We start from the raw sequence: 24,776 nt of genomic DNA, 5'->3' as shown, positions 1-24,776 counted from the left end.
TTAAATGAATAAACAAGGAATACCTAATCACGTCTTCCCTTCTGGGATACTCAACAATAAAAAGGTAAAAAAAAAAAAAAAAAAAACCATGACATGACATACTTACAGAATTGCAGACTGATGCTCAAAAAGGCCAGTAAAGCAGCCAAGACCAGCAGCAACAAAAAACGATTTCGGAAAAGCATTATTATTTGTTCTACTTTTTCTTCATGGTTTCACCTCAAACTGGAACTATGCCCTGGAATAAAAGAGGCAATAAACTTATGTTGAAAGGTGGAAAACTAAATATGTCAACTGTTGGATTGAAAAAAATTCAATTACTCTTTGCCTAAGCAGACAAGAACTAATCCCTAACTACAGAAAATCTTTTATTGTTTTTGTTTGCTCCTAGTCAGAAAAGCTTTGAAAATAAGTAACAATGCAGCAATCCTCCCTGTATCTGGCATAATGGGGCTTGAATAAAGTACCCTAACAAATCATTTTTTTTTCCCAGATAATGAAACTTTTCTTTTTATTAGTCTTCAATTTTTTTTTAATCTCTAAATCCCTCTAATAGAAATCATAACTTTTTATACATTTTCCTGCCTCTCTAAAAATATTAATAAATTCTAAACTCCTACCAGCTCTTAAAAAGTATGTTTTTCACATTTTGAGTTCCCAACACTTAGAAGTACCTAATAAAGGCTGAATTAGCACAATTTAACCTTTTTTTGATAAAACAGGATTATTATGAAGTATTCTGCTTCTAATAAGCTGTGTGATTTGGAGTAAATCGCTTACTCCATTTAACCTCAGTTTCCTCTTCTTCCTCCATAAAATAAAGAGAATGAGGAGAATGAACTTTTAATATTTTTGCAGATCCCTTCCAAGATTCTATGGATCTATCTGTACTGATGTCATACAGTGATGTCCTCAGAGGGTACTTAAGTGTATAAAGCTGTTTTGTTTTACCCTAATCACAAAAAGTCACTTAGTAGGTCAGTCAGTAAACATTTATTCAATGCTAACTATACGCCAAACAATGCTAAGTGATAGGGATCGAAATTTATAATGGAAGTCCTAGGTCTGAAGAAGCTTATTAATTGGAAAGGACAATACTTCCAAGAATAGGAAAGGGAGCAAGTGGTAAAAGGGGAGAGGAAAGGTCCCAAGATCAGGAGCATGATGGAGAAATCAAAGAAATCCAAAAAGATTTTCCAAAATCCAAAAGAGAAATCATTTCCTGGCTCAAGAGCCATGTTCTGGTAGATGGTAGATCAATACGATCTAGAAGGTAGATTGATAGTGTTATTACAATTATTATAATGCAGTGTACAAATAAACCCCCTCTGTTTTTCATTTGATCAAAAATAGGATAATAGGATAAATTTAGAGCTGGAAGAGAACTTAGGAATCATTAGTCTAAAGCTTCCTTTGACAAATGAGAAATTAGAGGCCTAAAGAAGGTAAGTGATTTATTCTAGCTCCTATAGACAGTTAAGTGTCAGAGTTGGGACAGAAACTTGGATCCTTTGCCTCCAGTATCCTTTTTGTTACACCACAAGTCATCTTTTTCTATATCACTCAGAACTTAACAGAATAATTCAGATATGGCTTGTCCTGAACTGTGGAATACACTTCTTTTCTGGTTTAAAGACTTTTATCACTTCCATGTACATTGTGATGCATATTAAATTTTAAGTCAAACAGAATCTGGATCTTTTTTTTTTAACCTGAATACTGAACTAACTCCTCCCCCAATTCATACCCATGAAATTGATTTTTTAATATAAATAAGTAAAATCTATCTTCTTAGTTTCAATTCTGTCATCCAATAGCTCAATAATTATTCTTAGTTTTATGTAAATTTAATAAACATATAAAATTGATTTAAAGTTGAACAAATGAGCCTGGGATACCTTAAACCTCTTAAGTATTTCTTTTATATAAAATTGGGTAATAAACTAACTGAAGTGATTTAAATTTTATTTCTTAATTATTTTTATAAGCCATTTTAGAGTTCATCATTACAGAAAACTATTAAATTAGTAATTACAGAAAACTAATTTCATCTGTTTGAAAAGAATTCTTGACTTGGCTATTCTAAGCAATACAATTGTTGAGGTCTAGATTTGGGGTACCTAAATGAAATTAGGGTTTAGTTGAGGTTTAGTGCAGGTTTGGGGTACAGGGAGTCAAGCAAAGCTCCCCTGCAACCCCCTTGGATTCGGCGGCTAAATGGGGTCTAGTAGCGACGCTAAATGGGGTCTAGTAGCGGTGCGAGTCCCCAATAAAAGCATTTATTGGCCCGAGAGCTAGATTGATAAAAGAGGTTTATTATTGGGTTTGGAAGTAAGGAGATAGGTGAAGATAGAGATAAGGAGGGCACTGGACAGAGGGTCCAGTGGACAGAGGGTCCTCACATGGCTAGCATGGTTGGAATCTCTGCAAAGAGGGGTTTCCCAGCGTGGCCTTTTTATAATAGGAGACTTAGCTCGAGGGGCTTTGGGGTGTAGCCCCAAAGTTGGCTCAGATCTGGGTGGGACTGGGACAGGTCCAGATCTTCTATTGGAATTCAAAGGGAATTCAAAAGGATTTGTGAGTTAAAGGGCAATTTACATTATTAACTAAGATTGTACCTAGATACAGAAAGAAACATACTTTTTTTCCTTCATTTTATTTTTCTTGAGGTGTTTTTTTTTGGGGGGGGGGAAGGACCTATATTTTCTTTCACAATATGTTTTTGGAAATGTTTGGCATGATTTCACATGTGCCTTCTCAATGGGGGGGTGGGAAGAAGGGAAGAAAGGAGAAAAACTAAAATTCAAAGTTTTAAAAACAAATACTTAAAATTCTTTTATATGTAACTGGGGAAAAATAACATAATAATTTTTTTTTAAAGTTAAACTCTGCTTTTTTAGAGACATAAACTATCTTACTGAAAGAGAAAGTGAAAAAGAAAGAGATCTTAATATAATTATCCAAATTAACTACAAAGCTACTAAGACAAGGTCTAAAGTGTCTGATGTCATCTGACTATATAGAATACTAATATTCATTGATCCCCACATTTGGTAACTAGATGGAACATGACTCCTTGCTCTGAATGCTAGAAAACTCACTAGCAGGAGAATGGATGATTAAAATCAAGATTAGTATAAAGCTGAGCCCTTGGATTTGGGCTGTAAAGGAAAATAAAAATGGAGAGAATACAGAGACTACAAATAGATTTCCTAGAGGCAGAATTACCAAAGGGAAAAATTCCTAAATCAAGGTTTCAGCAGATTAAAAAAAGCAAGTCCTGGGGCAGCTAAGTAACACAGTGGACAGAATACCAGCCCTGAAGTCAGAAGAACTTGAGTTTAAACTCCCTCTGACCCCTTCCACCCCTCCCCCATATAAGAGTGGGGAAAGTGGGGGGAAGGCTTAAGATCTTTGCTTATTGAGGAACCAACTCTTTTTAAAGAAAGGCAGCACAGTTCAAAGATTTCTAAGAGCTTAAATTGCATTCTTATCTTGATTAGATTTATAGTCCTCCAGTTTTCCCCTGACTTCTTAGTCTACACCCTGGACCAACACCAGGAGAAATTAGTTTTCCTGGAAATTAAGAGTTAAAGGGCCATTTACATTATTAACTAGGAGAAGGTGGGAATCTAGAAAGGAATCTTTCCCGCATCATTCTCAGATACCTAGGCTTTCTAGCTGTGTGACCCTAGGCAAACCACTTGACCTCAATTGCCTCAGCAAAAAAAAGAAAAAAGAAAAAAAAAAAAAAAAAAAAAAAGGAAGTCCTAGAAAGAACCAGAATCTGTCATGAAGTGAAGGAATGAGCCTGGCTGGACCAGTATTGGTGTAGAGTGAAAAGGTGTTTGATTCTTTATGAACTGCCGGTTCTTTCCTCTTTGGAGGCAGCTTCAATCTTAAAAAACTATTTAAAATCTGGATGACTATATTTCTGTCCAGAAGGGAAGGAATGAGCTTCACTAAAGAGGGAAGACATGTCTTGACATGTTTGATCTTGGGTACAAGTCCCTCGTGCCTTGGCTGGCAGATAAAAGTAAAGCTCCCCTATATTCTCTATGTTAATCTAAGGACTTTCATGAGAGGTGAGGGTCTTTTTACCTTTTCTTGGAGATTTATATATGAGCCATATATATCTTGACAGATAAAAGGCAAAATGGGCCAAATTATGATGTTCTCAGAGAAAACATGAGTGGGGATGTAAACTAACAAGAATAATTTATGTGAGGTACCAAGATTGAAACCAGTCCATGTAAACCCAAAGCTGAAGTTCTAAATCTGAGTGTTAAACTAAATATTCAGAACCTCAATTTTAATTTAATATTTTCTTAAAACAAAAGAACCCGATGAGCCCTGTCATTATTTGTACTTCACAAGTGATCCTAAATGGGATGTGGGTTATAAAGAAATGAGATTGCTCTTTTAAAAAATATACCAGAATTTACACAGCCATGCATTTCCTCCTTCAGAAATTTACCTTAGTAGATTTCCAATTTATTCCAACAATGCTGCTATTTTCAAAACATTTCTGGAATTCCTAATTTGAAATTACTTTCACAGACTATTTTCTAGACTGGTCTTATTTAAGAAATTTTAAGAAAACTGGTGTCATTTTACAGTTACACCACCATGATCAAAAAAGAAAGGAAAAGGAAAAAAAAGGAAGGAGACTGCTAATAAGGCCACCTTATGATCAGCTCCATTCTACTTCATGCTAATCTATCTTTTAAATGTCCAAGAGAAAGCACAAGTATTTATTATGGGAATTGCAACACATGATGATAAGTAACTATAGTAAAGGAAAAATACAGTAAATGTTATGTTGGGTGGTATCCAACTTTTCACAATCCCTATTTGAGGTTTTCTTGGTATACATAATGGAATAGTTTGTCATTTCCTTCTTTTACAGATGAGGAAACTGAGGCAAACAAGGTTAAGTGACTTGTCCAAAGGCACATAGAAGATAAGTGTCTGAGGCCAGATTTAAACACAGATCTTCCAGAGTCCACTGCTCTATCCATTAATACATTTTATTCCTCTCCCATTTCCTCCCCAATCTAGATGCTGGCCTTCTTGCTATTCCTCACACAGGACATTCTATCTCCCTACACTGTACCTCTTTACTGGCAATAAAACAAAATGTTCTCCTTTTTCAACTCCATCTTGCTGCTTTATCTTTCTTCAAGACTTGGTTCAAATCCCACCTTCTACAAGAGTCATTTCCTAGTCCTACCAACCTCCACTATTAGTGCTTTTTCTGGGAGATTATTTATAATCTTTGCCTTTTGGAAGGATCTCCTGAGTTTACAGAGGTAGTTTTTAATGCATCGTAAGATGATGTTTTATTCCAACCTGGATTGCTGAGATTCCACATTTTTTACAACTGATCAGTAGGACTAGTTTATATTGATAAATTCCAATGAAATGAATAATTGATGCAGTAGGGTTATTTGCAAATTGTCTCCCTAATTAGAATGTAAGCTCCTTGAAAACAGCCATCATTTTTACTTTCTTTGTTGTTACCACAATGCCATAGTAATAGCTTAATAAAGATGAATTTTTAAAATATCTGTACTGAAGTTTTTATCTGTGTATGTTTATCCCATGTAGTGATATATATGTATATACACACATACATATTTATGTATACACATATGTGTGTGTTATATATAATATATATTACTCTATATTACATTACTATTATATTCAATATATTATTACCTATTCTATATAACAAGAATTTAAGAAATGTTTACTGACATGACATCTGAAGAAGATCTTGAGTGCCAAACAGACGTATATATATGGACTTTTTGTGGTGGACAACCTAATATGGAAAATGAAGAACCATTGATTCAAAACAGGAAACATCATGACTGCTGCTATATTTAGGGAAATTAATCTGGCAGTAGACTAATCAAGACTAGATTAAGAAAGAGTTAGCTATTACAACAAAATAGTTTGAATTAGAGTGATAGTTGTGGAAATAGTAAAATGATGTCAAATACACTGTAGGGAACATGGCACAGATGCAAAAGTACTTGGTTTGGAATCAAAAGATCAAGAGATACCCTCTATGACACTATACATGTTGCCTTGGACAATTCACTTTATAGACTTTATAACTCTAAAGTACTGTGTAAAGTATAAGTGTTATAGAATCTACAGTGCAAAACAAATTACTGCAAGAGCCAAAAATATTTGAAAACTTGTGACTAGTTTATTTATATCAGAAAAGAGGCAGAAATGGTTTTTAAAAAATAAATTTTAGTTTGTTATTATCATTTAAAAAAAAAAACTTTTAGAGACAGTATTCTAATTGAATATGTGCCATTGCAACCAAATGAGCCTCATTTGTTCCTTTTCCACATATTCAATAGCTGGCATTCCCCTTCAATTCTCTGTCTGCCTTTCAGATTGACAGTATACCTAAATTACTTCAGTATTTTAAACCAGCACTACAATTACTAGTTTCCTCTACAGCAGCAATGCATGGGGGCTGACTCAGCCACTTCTTTTGCTATTTCTTTCCATAATTTTTATCCTGGAATGTTCTCCTTCCCTCTCCCATAAGGAACCAATTACCAGCAATCTCTCAGCCTACTGAAATGGCCGAGTTCTGAGTCAATTATTAAAGCTTTCATTGGAATTTATCAATATAACTAGTCCTAGTGACCTGTTGTAAAGAATGTGGAATCTCAGAACTCCAGGTGAAGTAAAACATTATCTTACGATGCATTAAAAACTACCTATATAAATCAGTTCTTATATTTCCCTTTTTGTCATTATTCCCTCAAAAGAAATTCCTAATTTCATAACCCAAGAGCTCCTTCCAAAAGGAAAGGCCTCTACCAAGTTAAACTCATTCTAAGTAAACTCCATGACCTGTGAACAAGTTTTCTATCCCCTCATTAAAAGAGGCAATACACAATATATTCATAATGTACAAACTTTAAAAAAAATAAAAATTGCTCATTAATGATCTAACAATTACTGATTTTGGAATAATAATACACATTCATTTATTTATGTTCAAGTTAAATTGGAGGAATTTCCAGATATCACTTAATGAATCAAAAAATTACTTATTAAAAACCTACTAAGAACCAGGCAATATATCAGACAATTGAAATACAAAGACAAAATTGAAATAGTCCCTGCTTCAAGAAATTTACATTCATTCTATCAAGGACACAAATATGAGCAGCTAAAACAAATACAAGGCAATTTGGAGAAGGGAGAAACAGGAAACAACCTCTTGAAGAAGCTCTTAAGCAAAGTCTTGAGGGAAATTAGGGATTTTAAAATGTGAAAATGAGGAGAGAGTATCTTGCAAATATATATATATATATATATATATATATATATATATATATATATATAGTCAATGTAAAGACATGAAGATGGCGATGGAGTGCATATATTATATGAAGGTCAGTAAGAACAGAATGGCTAAAGATGAGGTTGAAATGAGTTTATGATTTAAATATAAAAAGTGATATTATAAGCATTTACATTTAGAATTACAAGGGACAGTCTACCTCTCAGAACTATGAAGAAGAGAGGAATTTATGGCCAAAGGAGAATTAGTGAACAGTATAAACTGTAAAATGAATAATTTTGATTACATTAAATTAAAAAGGTTTTACACAAACAAGATTACAAGGAAAGCAGAAAGCTGGAGGAAAAATTTTACAACCAGTATTTCAGAGATAATGGCCTCATTTCTGACTCACATTTATAAGAATACAAGTCATTCCCCAATTAACAAAGCTCAAAGGATATGAACAGACAATTTTCAGACAAAGAAATAAAAGCCATTTCTAGTCATATGAAAAAATGTTCTAAATCACTATTGATTCAAGAAATGCATTGACAACTCTGATGTACCACTTCACATCTCCCAGACTAACAGGAAAAGATAATGATAAATGATGGAAAGGATGTGGGGAGCCTGGGGCATTAATACATTGGTGGAGTTGTGAAATGATCCCAACAATCTGGAGAGCAATGTGGAACTATGCCCAAAGGATTTTCAAACTGTGCATACCCTTTTATCCAGCAGTGTTTCTACATCCAAAGAAATCATAAAAAAGGGAAAAGGACTCACATGTGCATAAAGGTTTGTAGTAGCTCTTTTTGCAGTAGCAAGGAATTGGTAATTGAGTAAATGCCCATAAGTTAGGAAATGGCTGGATAAGTTACAGTATATGAATATAATGGAATATTATTAGTTTTATAAGAAATGATGAACAGGCTGATTTCACAAAAGCCTGAAACTGATTCTAAGTGGAATAGAACCAAGATAACTTTGCATACAATAACACTAAGATTATGTGATGATCAATTGTGATAAAGCTGGCTCTTTTCAACAATGAAGGTAATTTCAATAGTGCCATCCAATCCAGAGAGAGAACTACTGAGACTGCATGTAGATCAAAGTATAGTATTTTTACCTTCTTTTTCCCTTGGTGGTGGTCTTGGGGAGAGGGAAGGGAGAAAAATTTGGAACACAAGGTTTTGCAAAGGTGAATGTTGGAAACTATCTTTGCATGTATTTGGAAAAAAAACAAAATAGTAAAAGAACAGTATGGCTAAACCATCATATTTAAAAGGAAGTGAAATAAATCAAGAAAGATAAATTGGGGCCAGGCTGTGAAGAGCTTGGAATACCAAACAGAAGAGTTTATATTTGATCCTAAAAGTGACTGGGAGCCACTGAAGTTTATTTATTAGGAGAATGACAGATCTGAACTTTAGGAATATCATTTGGCAACTGTGTGGAAGACACTGGAAGCTGGGAGGTAAATTAGGTGGCCATGGCAGGAGTCCAGATGAGAAGTGATGAGGGCTCAAACTAAAGTGGTGGCTCTGTCAGAAGAAAGAAGGGGACACATGAGAGAAATGCTGTGAAGGTAGAAATGGCATGATTTAGTCATGTAGGGTGAGAGTGAGGATTAAAGATCACACCAAGTCTGTAAATATGGGTGACTGAAATCATGATCTTTACCATATTCCACCCAATGTTTTATTCAACAATGAAAAAGAAATTTGTAATAAGTATTATCAGAGTAAGCCATTTTAATTGATTAAAATGCTTGAAAATATGGCAATACAGAATCTGCATTTTAAAATATTCGCTATACACATATAATAACATGAATCCATGTGGTCAATTGTTTTGGATATTTATTTTTATTATAATGCATTATTTTTAAAAATGCAAAGAGGTATAATAGATAGAAAGTTTGAAAATTTTTTCAATTCAGCTTATTTGCATTCAATGCCAGAGCCATTATATTGACAATGATGGATAAAACATCTCAGACTGCACCTAGTTAAGAGGGAACTAAAAATTTATTATGAAATAAATGAGGAAAAATAAAAATTCAGAAATGTTTTAAAGAGTACTCTCTATAACTAATTTTCAATTCCAAGTCCACAAACTTGGCACATTCATCTTTTCAAAGTTCTAAATTACATGTCTAGACAGACTCTGGTTTCAGAATATATGACACCATGGCCAACCTGCCAAGTCTAGGCTTATTTACTTACTTCCTAGTTTCTTACTGTCATCAGCTCTTCTGATGCCTTTCGTTCCCCATCACAGTGTCTGGCACCCAATAATCATTTAATACATGTTTACTTATTGACTGTTACTCACTTCTAGCCTTCAAGAGACAACGGAAATGTTTTGTTCTACTCTGCAATCTAAAAATGACAAGGCAACTTTATTCTAAGAGTTTAACAAGTAAGTACTAACAGGAAAAAGATAATGGTTAAAAGTAACAAAGAAGGGGAAGAAAATACAAAGTTCACAAATCAGATCTAGTCCTAACTACAAATATATAGAGGCCTTTGATTTTCTTAGTCACCTCTTTCCTGTTTAACTCCTTTTTTTGATGTTTCATCCAGGAATTCAGTCAGAAATATCTGACAAGATGCTAAGTCAAGCTCTAGATATTTAGATATGGTAATTCTGCAATCTACTTCAAGATGTAAGGGCTCGTGCTTTGTGGCACAATCACTTCTTTTTCTGCATCTTGCAACATCCTCACTTGGGTTTCAAATCTTCAGCCACTTCTTGGATCTTCAATTTCACTGGCTATGGAATCTGTTAAAATATTGTCCCGGTCCCATGCCTCTGGGATCTATGTGACCATAAGCCTCCTGCATTATAGAACCCTCCTCTAACGCTCTCAATGGATCGAGTAGCTGGAAATTCTTTCCTACCATATTCTCTCTCCTGGTTACTTTAACTGAAGGTAATCTGCTAGCCCAGTTATTATAGATACTTCTGTGCTCTGTGATTAAGTTAGCTTCTCCAATAGCTATACTAAATCAGCACACCTGAGTCCCCTCCTCTCTGAAAGCCATACAGCCCTAGATTATGCAGCTTATTATGCTACCCCAAAGATCCTTCCTTTGCTTTATGTCTCCACTAATTCCTGAAATGATTCTACCCAGACTATTCTATCTTATAAGCAATTGAAAATGCAAATCTGGATTTCAAGAGAAGTCAGGGTTGCAATTACAAATTTGGAAATTAGCTATACACAAATGACAACAGACAGAATAACTTAAGACCCTATCTGGCAAATTATATTCCGTTCTAAGCCTCAAGGTCATATCATATGAGAACTGGGCATGATGGAAAAAAGAAGATAGGGCAGGGGAGGGGGAAGGAAGCAGAATAATTTGCTAATAATAAAATGATCCTATGAAAGAGTGAAGGAAGTAAAAATACATGATAGCTATTTTCAAATAGTTAACAATAGGTATAAGTTGAAAAGAGAAAAATTTAGGGTTAATGTCAAGAAAAACTTCCTTAAATTAGAGCTGTCCAAAAATGGAATGGTTTTCTTCAAGAGATGGTGGTTTCCATCTCCTTGCAGTTCTTCAAGCAGTAGTTGATTGACTACTTGTCTGAAATGTTATCGGGAATTCTTTCATATATGAGTTGGAGTAGATGGTTGCTAAGGTTCCTTCCAACTCTCATTCTGAGGTCAGTGTATTATTATATAGGCGGTCAACAGGAATCCTTAAATCTCTGAGGATGGAGGAGATTAAATGAAGAAAACTAGGAACCTAATTCTAATATTAAGGAAATCTGGAGAGTGGCCCAGAAGTGCCGTTAAGTTGGGATTTTTTCATTTGTTTAAACTGTATCCCAAGCACTTATCACTGAAATATCTGGTAAACAGTAGGGCTTAATAAATGCTTGTTGCCTGACAATTGCCAGGACTTCACAAGAAAATGGTTATTCTTGAATAATGGTTGAAGAATAGCCAGTGAAATTGAAGAACCAAGTCTTTCCAAGCTTTTCTGAAATCAGCCTGCTTGTCATTTCTTATAAAACAACAATATTCCATTACATTCAAATACCATAACTTGTTCAGCCATTCTCCAACTGATGGACATTTACTCAATTTAGGTGGAAGAAAGATTAAAAGAAAAGTTCAAGGGAACGGATAAATTTGCTATTAATAAAACAGGTGATCCAAAGGTTACGGCAGCATTACCCAGGATAAGAACAAAGACAGAAGGAGTTTATGAGCTAAAGATGATCTGAATCTGTTTAAAGTTTCAGGCGTAAATAACTGGCACATCAAAATGGATTCCAATAAGTATAATGAACAATAGACGATGTGGCATATTGGTAGAGGGCAGTGACTGTTCAATCAACAGAAATTAAATATTCTAAGAACGTAGGTCTGAAAATTCTAAAGAGGATTCTGAATGCTAGTGTCTTGGAGTATGCTTCCCGTCCTCCTCAGATTTAGTGACAATAATGAGAAAAGCACAGAACTTAGAACCAGAAGACTAGAGTCTTCTCTCTCATCAGTAAAATACAGATATCTTACTCTTATTCAAATAACATTTAAAGTATACATATATACAGAACTTATGTTGTAAAATTATTCTTTTCAGAATTTTTAACACTAAGTACCTAATAGTAATAGAACAAAAGTATACACGTAGGCATGTTTACAAAAAGGTAATATATAAATGTATATTACATAAAATATTACACAATAAAATTCTATGTGGAATAAATGCAGTTATTACTCTTTGGATCCTAAAAAGGACACTTTATGCCCTTATTAAGATAAAAAAAGAAATATTCTTCTCAAAAATTCATTCTATATACTGGTGATATGTTCTCTATATATGTCTATACTCTTCTAATAGAGTTGCCTTATTAAGTCTATACATATTGCATGAATGTTTGCAGCAGCCCTCTTTGTAGTGGCCAGAAACTGGAAACTGAGTAGATGCCCATCAATTGAAGAATGGCTGAATAAATTGTGGTATATGAATATTATGGAATATTATTGTTCGCTAAGAAATGACCAACAGGATGATTTCAGAAAGGCCTGGAGAGATTTACACAAACTGACGCTGAGTGAAACGAGCAGGACCAGGAGATCATTATATACTTCAACAACAATAATATATGATGACCAATTCTGATGGACCTGGCCATCCTCAGCAATGAGAAGAACCAAATCAGTTCCAATGTAGCAGTAATGAACTGAACCAGCTATGGCCAGCAAAAGAACTCTGGGAGATGACTAAGAACCATTACATAGAATTCCCAATCCCTATATTTTTGCCTGCCTGTATTTTGGATTTCCTTCACAGGCTAATTATACAATATTTCAGAGTCCGATTTTTTTGGTACAGCAAAATGACGGTTTGGTCATGTATACTTATTGTGTATTTAATTTATACTTTACTATATTTAACATCTACTGATCATCCTGCCATTTAGGGAAAGGGCTGGGGGGAAGGAGGGGAAAAATTGGAACAAAATGTTTGGCAATTGTCAATGCTGTAAAATTACCCATACATATAACTTGTAAATAAAAAGCTATTAAAAAAAAAAGTCTATACATATGATGCTGATTTTTAATTTGAGCAACACTGTATCACTGCTGGATCCCAATTTCCCAAAATGCCAACTATCACTACATTGCGATACATTCTGTAACTTCCTGAGCTAGAGACAATGGTAGTGCCTCTCTAAGTACTGGAACCTTCAAATTTATCCTCATTTCAGTGGTTTCCAGCTCTCTAGCAGGTAATTAGTTTTATTTAACATGAAACTGTACTTTTGGATAAGAGGACCAGAGTAGCAAAGATTTGAAGGTGTATTTAATTTAATGCCTTCCACTGACACAGATAATAATGATTATCACCAGAGCCAAATCTCCTCAGATCTGCGAATAAAATGCCAGTCTACAAGCCAGGTAAAAGATCTTTCTCCCAAAGGGGTAAAAAAAAAAGCTAGAGTTTGAGTATATTTTATCCTGATAAGGTTTGTAAATTAATTGTTGTTGATGAAAATGTCTAAGTTCAAACTATCCACTCTTAGAATCTAAGATCTGTCATTTAACCTTGGGTCAGGACAGTGTTATTTATTTATCCTCCATTTAGATGAAACGTTTGTGGACAGTTGCTGCTGCACTCTACTCCTTTTCTTGTCCGAAGTTATTCAGATAGGTGGCAAAGACTTCTGGATGAGGACAATTAACAAGGATATATATTTTGCCTAATCTAGCAACCTCACTCACATGATTCAACATTTAAGGAAGGGAGGTCAGGTTATCAGTCCCTATGGCTTAAATCATCTAGATAGGCTGGGACACTAACTTTCCTACCATACAATTTAAAGACTAGCCCCATCTTTCTCAGGGCATGATCATCAGTTTCAGGGTTAGATTAAGAAGTCAACCCTGCTTTATACCTTCTTGGATAGAAATGCTTGATGTAAGGACACCCTCCAGAAGAGTCAGAAATCTTACTATCCCAGTAGAGTACCTGCTATGTATTCATGCAAACCACTTTATCTCAGGGCCATCCAGACAGAATTGTACAAAACGAGTCAAATGCATTGGTCAGATAGAGCCAAGCACTGAGGCCATCAATAGGCATGAAGCCCTTATGGTTGATATATCAGTTCCTTGTATTCAAATCATTCAAATCTGACATGACAAAGGTATAAATCCTACCCTAAACTCTACAGCTTAGGGGTATGGATGGCAAGTCTGAATTGCCTTTCTTATGAATTAAAATGGTGGTAGACAGCTGCCTCTTCCACAGCACATAATTAAGTGGATATAAAATGTTTTTAAAAACTATTAAAATATGCTCTTCTGGGACAATGTTCTTTAAAATCCAGTAATGCCATTCAGTCCAAGACTATGTTGTTGCAATATTTCAGATGGCACCCTATTTCAATAAAGAACAAACCTAGAAATGAAATTCCTGTATTAACATGGATGTTGTAATCTGATATCAGTTTGTGTAAAAAACATAGGGAAAATGGCATAGCATCAAAAAAAAAAAATTTAGATATATTCATGTAAAATTGCTGCTGATATCTGACCTTCATGCGTTCTCTTTCTAAAAGCAAAAAAGGTGATTAATCCTAGTCTTTGCAACAGGGCTTCTTATTTTGCCAGATTTGATATTTTGGATCTATAACTTGTTTAGCCAGTATTACATTTATAATCTTTCATGTGTTTTTAATAAAATCTGATAATAATATATTGAAAATCTTATCCATTTTTACAATTTTTGAAATTTTCTAATCACTTTGAAAATCACGCAGAGATGGAATTTTTTAGTAGTGCTCTATGATTTAAAATATTGCTCTGTTTCATTTTATAAAAAATATTTCCAGTGTTTCAGCAGTTATTTAGGAAACATTAACCATGGTAGTTTTATTCCCAATATCACCATATCTCTATCAGTATATGCACACATAATTAAATAAATAATAAGTAATTCACTAATTATATCAGATGTTCATTATGCAAAGTCTTTTATTAGCCTTAAAGTGCAAAAGAAATGTCAATCATCCTTATAACTGTCATCAAATTGAGAGCAGCTCTCAGAAGTCTAGGTATATAAGTTTACTGAAATCCTCCAATAAGGATACTGGGGAGGAGGAGAATACTAATTATCCAGCAACACCAAGAAATAACTACCCACCTTTCACCTCGAGAAAGAGCCAAGAGAAAACAATAAAGCATCCCTTTCAAAAATGAATTTAAGTTTGTAAGCATTTAAAAGTTGTTGGAAATATGCTTCCATTTATCTTTTATTCTTGAAGTTTAAATCAAAATATGTAGCAGATAGATAACATTAAATGATGGTATTAAATGAAAATACATTCTTGATCCTTATAACACACTACTGTAATTTTTAACAAGTCTATTAACTAAGGAGGACATATAATACATACTTAACAAATGCCCTTGCTTTTTTCAAATCAACACAAACAGAAGTGTTTAACTGCAACATCAAAGATGCTTCTATTAGAGGTAACCAACCTCAGTTCTGAGTAAAGAAAGCCCAATATACTCTACTAGTTTACTGAAAACCTCAGCTAACAGTTTGAACCAATTCACAGCATTCATTAAAATGTCCAGTGAAACTGCAAACCAACATTTGCTGATTTTGTTTCAAATGATGAATGGCAGAAAATTCTGCAATTATACACAGTAATATTTTGCTAAATGGAGTTCACAAATATCTATAAATAACTAAATTTATTAATTTGATAAATGTGAATAAATTGTTCTAAGAGAATACATGCTTTTCCTCCTCTCTTTTTTTTTCTTTTTTTTTTCCTACTTCAACAGCCTCCGAACAAAAGGGACGTCTAATAGATACAGATAATCCAAACGAAAAGAAAATTCTATTAACTGTAATAATCAATCTCCAATCCATGTTGCATATTACTATCTAACTAATCTTACTAAAACAATACTTTAATAATTACTTTTCTCAATGGCTTCCTAATATCTATCCTATCAAAGATAAATTTCTCATGATCAACAGGATTTCAGAAAGCATCAATCCATGTAGGTTTCTCCTACATGGGCTAAGTGAAGTGAGCAGAACCAAGAGAACATTGTACACAGCAACAAGATTAAATGATGATTAATTCTGATGGATGTGGCTCTTTTCAACAGCGAGATGGTTCAGGCCAGTTCCAATGATCTTGTGATGGAGAGAGACATCTGCACCCAAAGAGAGGACTGTAGGAACTGAGTGTGGATAAAAACATGGTAGTTTCATTTTTTTTTTTTTTGGTTGTTTATTTGCATTTTGTTTTCTTTCTCATGTTTTCCCTTTTTGATCTGATTTTTCTTGTGCAGCATGATAATTGTGGAAATACGTATAAAAGAATTGCATTTGTTTAACATATATTGGATTACTTGCCTCTAAGGAAGAGGGGGGAAGGGGGAAGGGAGGGAGAAAAATATTTGGATCACAAGGTTTTGCAAAGGTGTATACTGAAAACTATATATGCATATAACTTGAAAATAAAAATCTTTTTTAAAAAGATAAATTTCTCCTGTAAATTTTCAAAGCTTTCAATAATCTGGCCCTACTTTAAAGCATAATACATGTAGTCAGAAAAACCTGGGTTCAAATTCCATTTCAAACATTTAGTACCTGTGTGATCCTAGGTAAATCTTAATCCCTTTAAACCTCAAGTTTCTGATCTATAAAATATAGATAAATTCATCTACCAAACTGAATTGTTGTGAAGATCAAATTACATAACATATGTAAATCTCTTTGAAATCCTTAATACACTACCAGCTTTTATGATTATGATGTTGGTTAAGAGTGATCGGGGCACAAAGAGATACTAAAGAAGGGAAAGGGGACTTGTATGTGCCAAAATGTTTGTGGCAACCCTGTTTGTAGTGGCTAGAAACTGGAAAATGAATGGATGTCCATCAATTGGAGAATGGTTGGGTAAATTGTGGTATATGAATGTTATGGAATATTATTGTTCTGTAAGAAATCACCAGCAGGATGAATACAGAGAGGCTTGGAGAGACTTACATGAACTGATGCTAAGTGAAATCAGCAGAACCAGGAGATCAGTATATACCTCAACAATGATACTGTTTGAGGATGTATTCTGAAAGAAGTGGATTTCTTCGACAAAGAGATCTAACTCAGTTTCAATTGATCAAGGATGGACAGAAGCAGCTACACTCAAAGAAAAAACACTAGGAAATGAATGTAAACTGTTTGCATTTTTGTTTTTCTTTCCAGGTTATTTTTTACCTTCTGAATCCAATTCTTCCTGTGCAACAAGAGAACTTCGGTTCTGCACACATATATTGTATCTAGGATATACAGTGACATATTCAACATGTATAGGACTGCTTGCCATCTGGGGGAGGGGGTGAAGGGAGGGAGGGGAAAAGTCGGAACAGAAGTGAGTACAAGGGATAATATTGTAAAAAATAATTACCCAGGCATGGGTTCTGCCAATAAAAAGTTATAATAATTTAAAAAAAAAAAAAAAAAAAAAAAAAAGAGTGATTGGGGCAGCTAGGTGATGCAATGGATAGAGTACCAGCCCTGAAGTCAGGACCTGAGTTCAAATCTGGTCTCAGACACTTAAGACTTCCTAGCTATGTGACTCTGTGTAAGTCATTTAACCCAACTGCCTCAGCAAAAAAAAAAAAAGAGTGATCACTAGTTTTTCAATGTTTTTATAAAGCACACCTTTAATAATCTCTTTTAGTATTTTTTCTAAGAATTCATATCAAGTTTATTGGTTGTAGTTTGAAGAATCTACTTTCTTCACCTTTTTTTAAAAAATGGGACATCTACCTATATCCACTTTCATAGTATGTATCTTTTTGTAACTTTGTTCTCTTATCACTTTTTAATGATTCCTCAAAGATCACTGAAAGTATTATGGTCATCTTATTTGTAAATTTTCATCAAAACTTATGAGCTAGTATTTGACTGAAACCAGCTACCAAACTTGAAAACAGAAAGGTTGCTCCTGTTTTTTTCACTTACTTGGGTTTCCAAAATAACCAGTGAACCACTTTTTTCTTCTATAATAACCCATCTGAGAATAATGATTATTCTTCTTGGTAGAAAAACGGTATAAAGTGAGTAGGGTTATTTCCATCTTCTTGTGAACTGTCCTATAATGAAGTCTCATCCTTTTCTTGTTACTTCTCTTGCCTTCAACATAACTAAAAAGGGCCTTTTTATTATCACTAACATTTATCAAAAGTTTCAGTCAATCCTGGGCTTTAGTTTTCCTGACTATTCTAAAATAATTATGTCAGATTTGTTTTTTTCCTCATCTTTTTGAACTTCATTTCTCATTATTTTTAAATAGCCTATAATTTTACAGTGCTTTACAATGCATAAAAACAGCCTCAAAAAATGTCCTTATGATAGCAATCTAGTGCTAGAAACAAGCATTTTCAAGCCCATCAATCAAACCGCATACAATCTTAATTATAGGTAAAATAAGCATTGCTGCTTCAATCACACATAATTAAGCAGTAACAAGTAACTGTAGTATATTTCAGTCTACTGACTATGAACATGTTCAATGAAGGTGAACATATGAATGCATAACAGTTCTCTTGATTTTTTAAGATCAACACAGTGAAGAGTTTAAAGAAGATGCTTAGCTAAAGATAACCAACCTAAATTCTGAATAATGACATCTTAGTTTTACATTTTATATTATGGAAAGCTATATAGAACTATTAAGTATTTAGATATCCAAAATATTAAATCACTAAATGATTAGATGACAGTGTGTGTACTATAAAAGAAAAAGTATTGGACTCGAAATGCAAAGATATAAGAATGGATTCTGTTGGAGAAAAAGAGAGCAAAGGTTTTTTCTAAAAGTCACTTAACTTCTCTGAAACGGTTCGGTTCCTCCTCTGCAAAATAAAGGGATTGGATGAGATAAAAGGTTCTTGATCTTTTCTGTATTATAGAACCCTTTGGTGGTCTATTGAAACATACACATTCCTCCACAGAATATTTTAAAATTCATAATTGAAAGAAATAGTAAACATCAATTAGAAGTTGGGGAAAATAAAGATGTAAATTTTTTCCCATTCAAGTTCACAGACAATCACACACACACACACAACACACACACACACACACACACACACACATCTATTCATGGACCCCAGGTTAAGAAACGCTAGAATAGATGATCCCTGAGGCTCCAGATCCTAAAACTCCATGATCTTGTCATCCATTCTCTCATGTAACAATAGTATAGTTGTAATTCATTAAAATTAGAGATATAGAGATTAGAGATGGGTTGAAAAGGATCCATATGTCATTATTCTGAACCCAAAAATCATTCAAGAATCAATTAGTAACAAACAAATAATTGATGCAAAGGATATTAACAGAAATCAAAACACAGTGTAGATGAAAACTAAGATGGTGACAGCTAAGGAACATGGGTGGTACAGCTCATTCAAATGTGACAGAAACTGGTCCCAGGCCTCCTTATAACCATACCAGTCTACACCTGAACCACACATATCACTTATATTGGCAGTTGATTTTTTTTTTTAGGGTAAAAAGACTTTAATTACTGGTCCATCAAGTTGCAATACTCATTTTTATATGTTATATCCAGTTAGTTTTTTTGGAATGTCAGTTCAAGTTGCCTGCCTGCCCCATTTACAAAGTTTTTTTTTTTTTTTTAAATACCTTAATTGAAAGCATTTAAAATTAGTTTTATTGTTTCAAGCTGCCAAAAACAAGTTACCTAAATAAAAGACACATCAAAGAGTGTGTAATTTAATTACATTGAACAATTGAAACAATTTTTTGAAACAAGCTTTTAATAAAGCTAATTATTTTGCATGTGAAATAAAATTTACTATTTTAAATACCTTGAAGTGAAAGGAAAATAAGACAGCAGCAAATTGGTGAAAATGTTAAGAAAAAAAAATAAAAGAAATGTCATGACACTGGATGGAAACTTGCTTCTTAAAATAATTTTTTAAATGCTAGAACCCTCTGTACGGTCTTGACAGATATAGTAACCAGGTGTTTGCAGTTACATGTCATCAGATAAATGATGCTACTACATTACTTTCATTCTATAAAATCAGCATTTCTACTGAAATAGTAATATATGACTATGTAATCCCCAAATAAATAGGTGAGAATACACCACTGATACCACTAATTGTACTTTTGGTGTGAAAATATCTACAATAAGAGACACAAAAGTCACTTAGTAAAGCTGCTGCCATAATTATTTGTGTTATGCCCTCTTAAAACTCAGTGTGTTACATTCTTCACTTACTAAATAACGTGGTAGTGTGCTGCTCATAAAGTAAAGCTTTTGTCAATGAACAAACTCCATGACTTTACAAAAATTTTACATTAATTAAAGGAATGTACAAGAGACAGATGGGTGGCACAGAGAACAGAGAATTGAGCCTGGAGTCAGGAAAAACTGAGTTCAAATACAATCCAAGATACTTACTATGTGACCTGGGCAGATCATTTAACTTGTCTGCCTCAGTTGTCTCAACTGCAAAATGGGTATAACCAATAACAGCCCCTACCTCACAGGCTTATTATTATAAGGATTAATTGAGATAATATTTGTAAAGCATAGTCCTGATACATGGTAGGTGCTATATAAATGCACATTCCCTCCTCCTTCCCTTCTATAGTCCAATGAACTTTCTATTATATGCTGCTTTCTGAGCATTACTGGACTGAAATTTCTTTTGAAATGTGACATTTGGATGAGCTATGCAGGTGAAGTAATCAATCAAAAACAGCAACATATATCAATACCACTTCCTAAAAGGGTGAGAATCAAAGCATACCGAACTGGTTTGATTTCTGTTCCTAATATAACCTCTTTCTAAAAATAGCACTGACTTCTGTCAAATGGGCTGTCTTTCTTTTAGAAGGGTTGATCATTCTGAGGTCTTATCTATAATATTATAAGTAACATTCAGAGTCAAGACAAATTCAGATGTTTGCTAAGAAAAACACTATAGGAAGACACACTATTCATGCCAGAAAGACTAAAGCAAAACACAGACTTGGCAAAACAACCTAACAATTGTTGAACATTATTCTGCTCATGAGTCATAAGTACATACAAACATACATCAGCATATGGAAGGTTTTAGATGATCACTGTCAACACTTTGCATTTGGTAGCAAAGCACAAATTAACATGCTGAAAGTATGTTCACAAAGAATTTAGGAGATTTTTGTTATTATTTTTCAGTTCTATTTCAATCATGTCTGACTCTTTGTGACCCCGTTTGAAATTTTCTTAAAGATACTGTACTGGTTTGCTATTTCTTTCTCCAGGTCATATTATATATATGGAGAAGGAGGCAACCAGGGTCAAGTGACCCAGCCAGTAAGTGTCTAAGCAAATTTGAACTCAGGAATATGAGTTTTTCTGTATCCAGGCCCAGCACTCTATCTACTGCACCACCAAGCTGTCCCAAGTCAACAGAGAAGTCTTTCTAAAACACTGCTTTGATCAGATTACTTAAAATCTCAAATAGGTTAAAACCTTCAATGGCTCTCTACTTCCTAAAAAATCAAAACCCTTTAGACTGGCCTTCCAAATCTATAACCCAACCAACGTGTCCAACTTCTTATTTCACTATTTCTCAATATAGAACCCTTCTGCTATATTCATTCAACATGAAATATTCATTTTCACTTGCTGACTATGTGGAAGGAATTTCATTTTAGCAAAACTGGTCTATTCATCCCTCCAAACAAGGAGCACTTGCCATATTCCTGGCTCAGAACATTCTATCTACCTAAAATGTTCTGCCCTCCACTTATTTCTGCCTACTGAAAGAATCAATATCTTTCAAGGTCCAGTTTAAGGTCCACTGCCTCTATTTTCTGACCACTTTACCTAGTAATGCTCTTCTAAATCCCCACATTGCTTAGACCAGTTATCTCCAAAGTTAAGGCCCAGAGTCTCTCTGAAAGTGTGGCTTGACCCCAAAGGATGTGTGTGTATATGTGTGTGTGTGTGTGTGTGTGTGTGTGTGTGTGTGTGTTGTGTGTCTATACACATACATACAAAATCGCCTAATCAGAAGTTGGGAAGAAAAGTTATAAAATGTATCTCCAACAAATCACACCTACCCTTATTCCCCTAACTTTCTCCAAGCATTTTGCAGCAAACATTGGTCTCTCGGGGCGATTATAATTTAACTATTGAGTACCCACAATCCAGCTTCAGAGATGCCACTGGAAAATTTTCTCACCAGCATATCTATTTCCTATCCCTCAGATTACTTTGTAGCTACTGCAGGTACTCCTCAGAAAGTAAGCTCTGGTTTGGGGCAATGCACAGTAAGAACTCTGCCTCCATTATTTTCATTTTGGGTGGGCAAAATGAGTCTGAGAGAATGACCCTTTACAGAGAAGTTGCAATGTTCATAGCAGATCTTGTTATTGTTCCTCCCAACCTGCCCTTCTTCTAAACTTCCCCATTTCTATTAAGAGCACCACCATTCCTCCAATCCTTCACTCATAACTTTGATGTCATCTTCAACTTCTCACTCTTCTTCTCCCTATATATCCAATCACTAGGCAAATATTGTTGTTGCTATCTCCACAATGTCTCTTGTATCTGCTTCTTCTCTACTCACATGACGATCATTACATCTCACCTGGACTACTGAACTAGCCTCCTAAATGATCTATCTGCCTTCCTTAATTAAATCCTTTCTCTAAAATTTCCATCTAGGTGCCAGTGATTTTCCCAAAGTATAAGTTTCATCAAATCACTCCCCTATTCAATAAACTCTAGTGGCTCCATAATCACTCTAGAATATTATTTCATCTTTAGCTCATCCTTTTTAAATTTCTATTTTGTATAATTTTTATAAGATATAATTATTGGTATGATAGTAGACACATAATTAATAAATAAGTTTCACATACATATATGGGGGGAGGTACTCAAAATCTTTTTTATTAAGAAAAGTGTACAATCAAAAACGTTTAGGGCTCACTGGTTTAGACCAGTAGTTCACAATCACTCTGAGTACAAGAACACTTTTTAAGATTTTTTTTTTAAATGTGTTGGCCTTTACAGGATAATTATATAATTACAATCTATTGATTGAGGGAATATATATTGACAAAAAGCAATTATAAATTCAGTAACACAAATGAAATTATGTTTTATTAATCCCAAGAGCACTCATATATATTTAAAAATGTTGAAAAACATTATTGTGTAAGGAATTATTTATTCAGTATACATAAGGTGCCTTTGCTCATTTATTATATGTCATACTGCATATTTTGCTGGGTCTAAAGATCAAAATTACAACTCTTGATAAACATAAAGATATGTGAACTCTGAAATAATTTCAAAATACCCTTTTTTAGTCCTACCTCTATCCCACAAGCTTCATCTTAAAGGTTGGAAATTATTCTTCTAGACCAGTTAACATTTTAAGTGTTATCGCACATATCAGAACTTAACTTTTCAAGTGTTTATTTCCAAAAGAGAGGAAAAGGATTCATTGCAGAAGTCTATACTACCCAACAGCAAGAGATACAAAGAGAAATTCCATTCAGAATAACTGTTGATACCATAAAGTATTTGGGAATCTATCTACCAAAGGAAAGTCAGGAATTATATGAGCAAAATTATAAAAAAGTCTCCACACAAATAAAGTCAGACTTAAATAATTGGAAAAATATTAAGTGCTCTTGGATCGGCCGAGCGAACATAATAAAGATGACAATACTCCCTAAACTAATCTATTTATTTAGTGCTATACCAATCAGACTTCCAAGAAAATATTTTATTGATCTAGAAAAAATAACAACAAAATTCATATGGAACAATAAAAAGTCGAGAATCTCAAGGGAATTAATGAAAAAAAAATCAAATGAAGGTGGCCTAGCTGTACCTGATCTAAAATTATATTATAAAGCAGCAGTCACCAAAACCATTTGGTATTGGCTAAGAAATAGATTAGTGGATCAATGGAAAAGGCTAGGCTCACAAGACAGAATAGTCAATTATAGCAATCTAGTGTTTGACAAACCCAAAGCCCCTAACTTCTGGGAAAAGAATTCATTATTTGATAAAAACTGCTGGGATAATTGGAAATTAGTATGGCAGAAATTAGGCATGGACCCACACTTAACACCATATACCAAGATAAGATCAAAATGGGTCTATGACCTAGGCATAAAGAACGAGACTATAAATAAATTAGAGGAACATAGAATAGTTTATCTCTCAGACTTGTGGAGGAGAAAGAAATTTGTGACCAAAGATGAACTAGAGACCATTACTGATCACAGAATAGAAAATTTCGATTACATCAAATTAAAAAGCTTTTGTACAAATAAAACTAATGCAAACAAGATTATAAGGGAAGCAACAAACTGGGAAAACATTTTCACAGTTAAAGGTTCTGATAAAGGCCTCATTTCCAAAATATATAGAGAACTGACTCAAATTTATAAGAAATCAAGCCATTCTCCAATTGATAAATGGTCAAAGGATATGAACAGACAATTTTCAGAGGATGAGATTGAAACTATTACCACTCATATGAAAGAGTGTTCCAAATCATTATTGATCAGAGAAATGCAAATTAAGACAACTCTGAGATACCACTACACACCTGTCAGATTGGCTAAGATGACAGGAAAAAATAATGATGAATGTTGGAGGGGATGCGGGAAAACTGGGACACTAATGCATTGTTGGTGGAGTTGTGAACGAATCCAACCATTCTGGAGAGCAATCTGGAATTATGCCCAAAAAATTATCAAATTGTGCATACCCTTTGATCCAGCAGTGTTTCTATTGGGCTTATATCCCAAAGAAATACTAAAGAAGGGAAAGGGACCTGTATGTGCCAAAATGTTTGTAGCAGTCCTGTTTGTAGTGGCTAGAAACTGGA

The 24,776-nt window shown here is 34.1% G+C and overlaps 1 protein-coding gene across 1 annotated transcript in view; it reads right to left on the bottom strand.

Moving 5' to 3' along the window:
- PXYLP1 (2-phosphoxylose phosphatase 1) overlaps positions 1 to 24,776 on the bottom strand; it is a 61,288-nt gene that overhangs the window by 18,217 nt on the left and 18,295 nt on the right. Inside the window, exon 3 of the mRNA XM_051985658.1 lies at positions 107 to 238. Coding sequence (XP_051841618.1) covers positions 107 to 185 — 79 coding nt within the window. The 5' untranslated portion in view covers positions 186 to 238. The remainder of the gene's footprint in view (positions 1 to 106; positions 239 to 24,776) is intronic.

The sequence above is a fragment of the Antechinus flavipes genome, chromosome 3, assembly GCF_016432865.1.
Source record: "Antechinus flavipes isolate AdamAnt ecotype Samford, QLD, Australia chromosome 3, AdamAnt_v2, whole genome shotgun sequence".
Taxonomy (NCBI): domain Eukaryota; kingdom Metazoa; phylum Chordata; class Mammalia; order Dasyuromorphia; family Dasyuridae; genus Antechinus; species Antechinus flavipes.
This window is presented reverse-complemented; position numbering and strand designations above follow the sequence as displayed.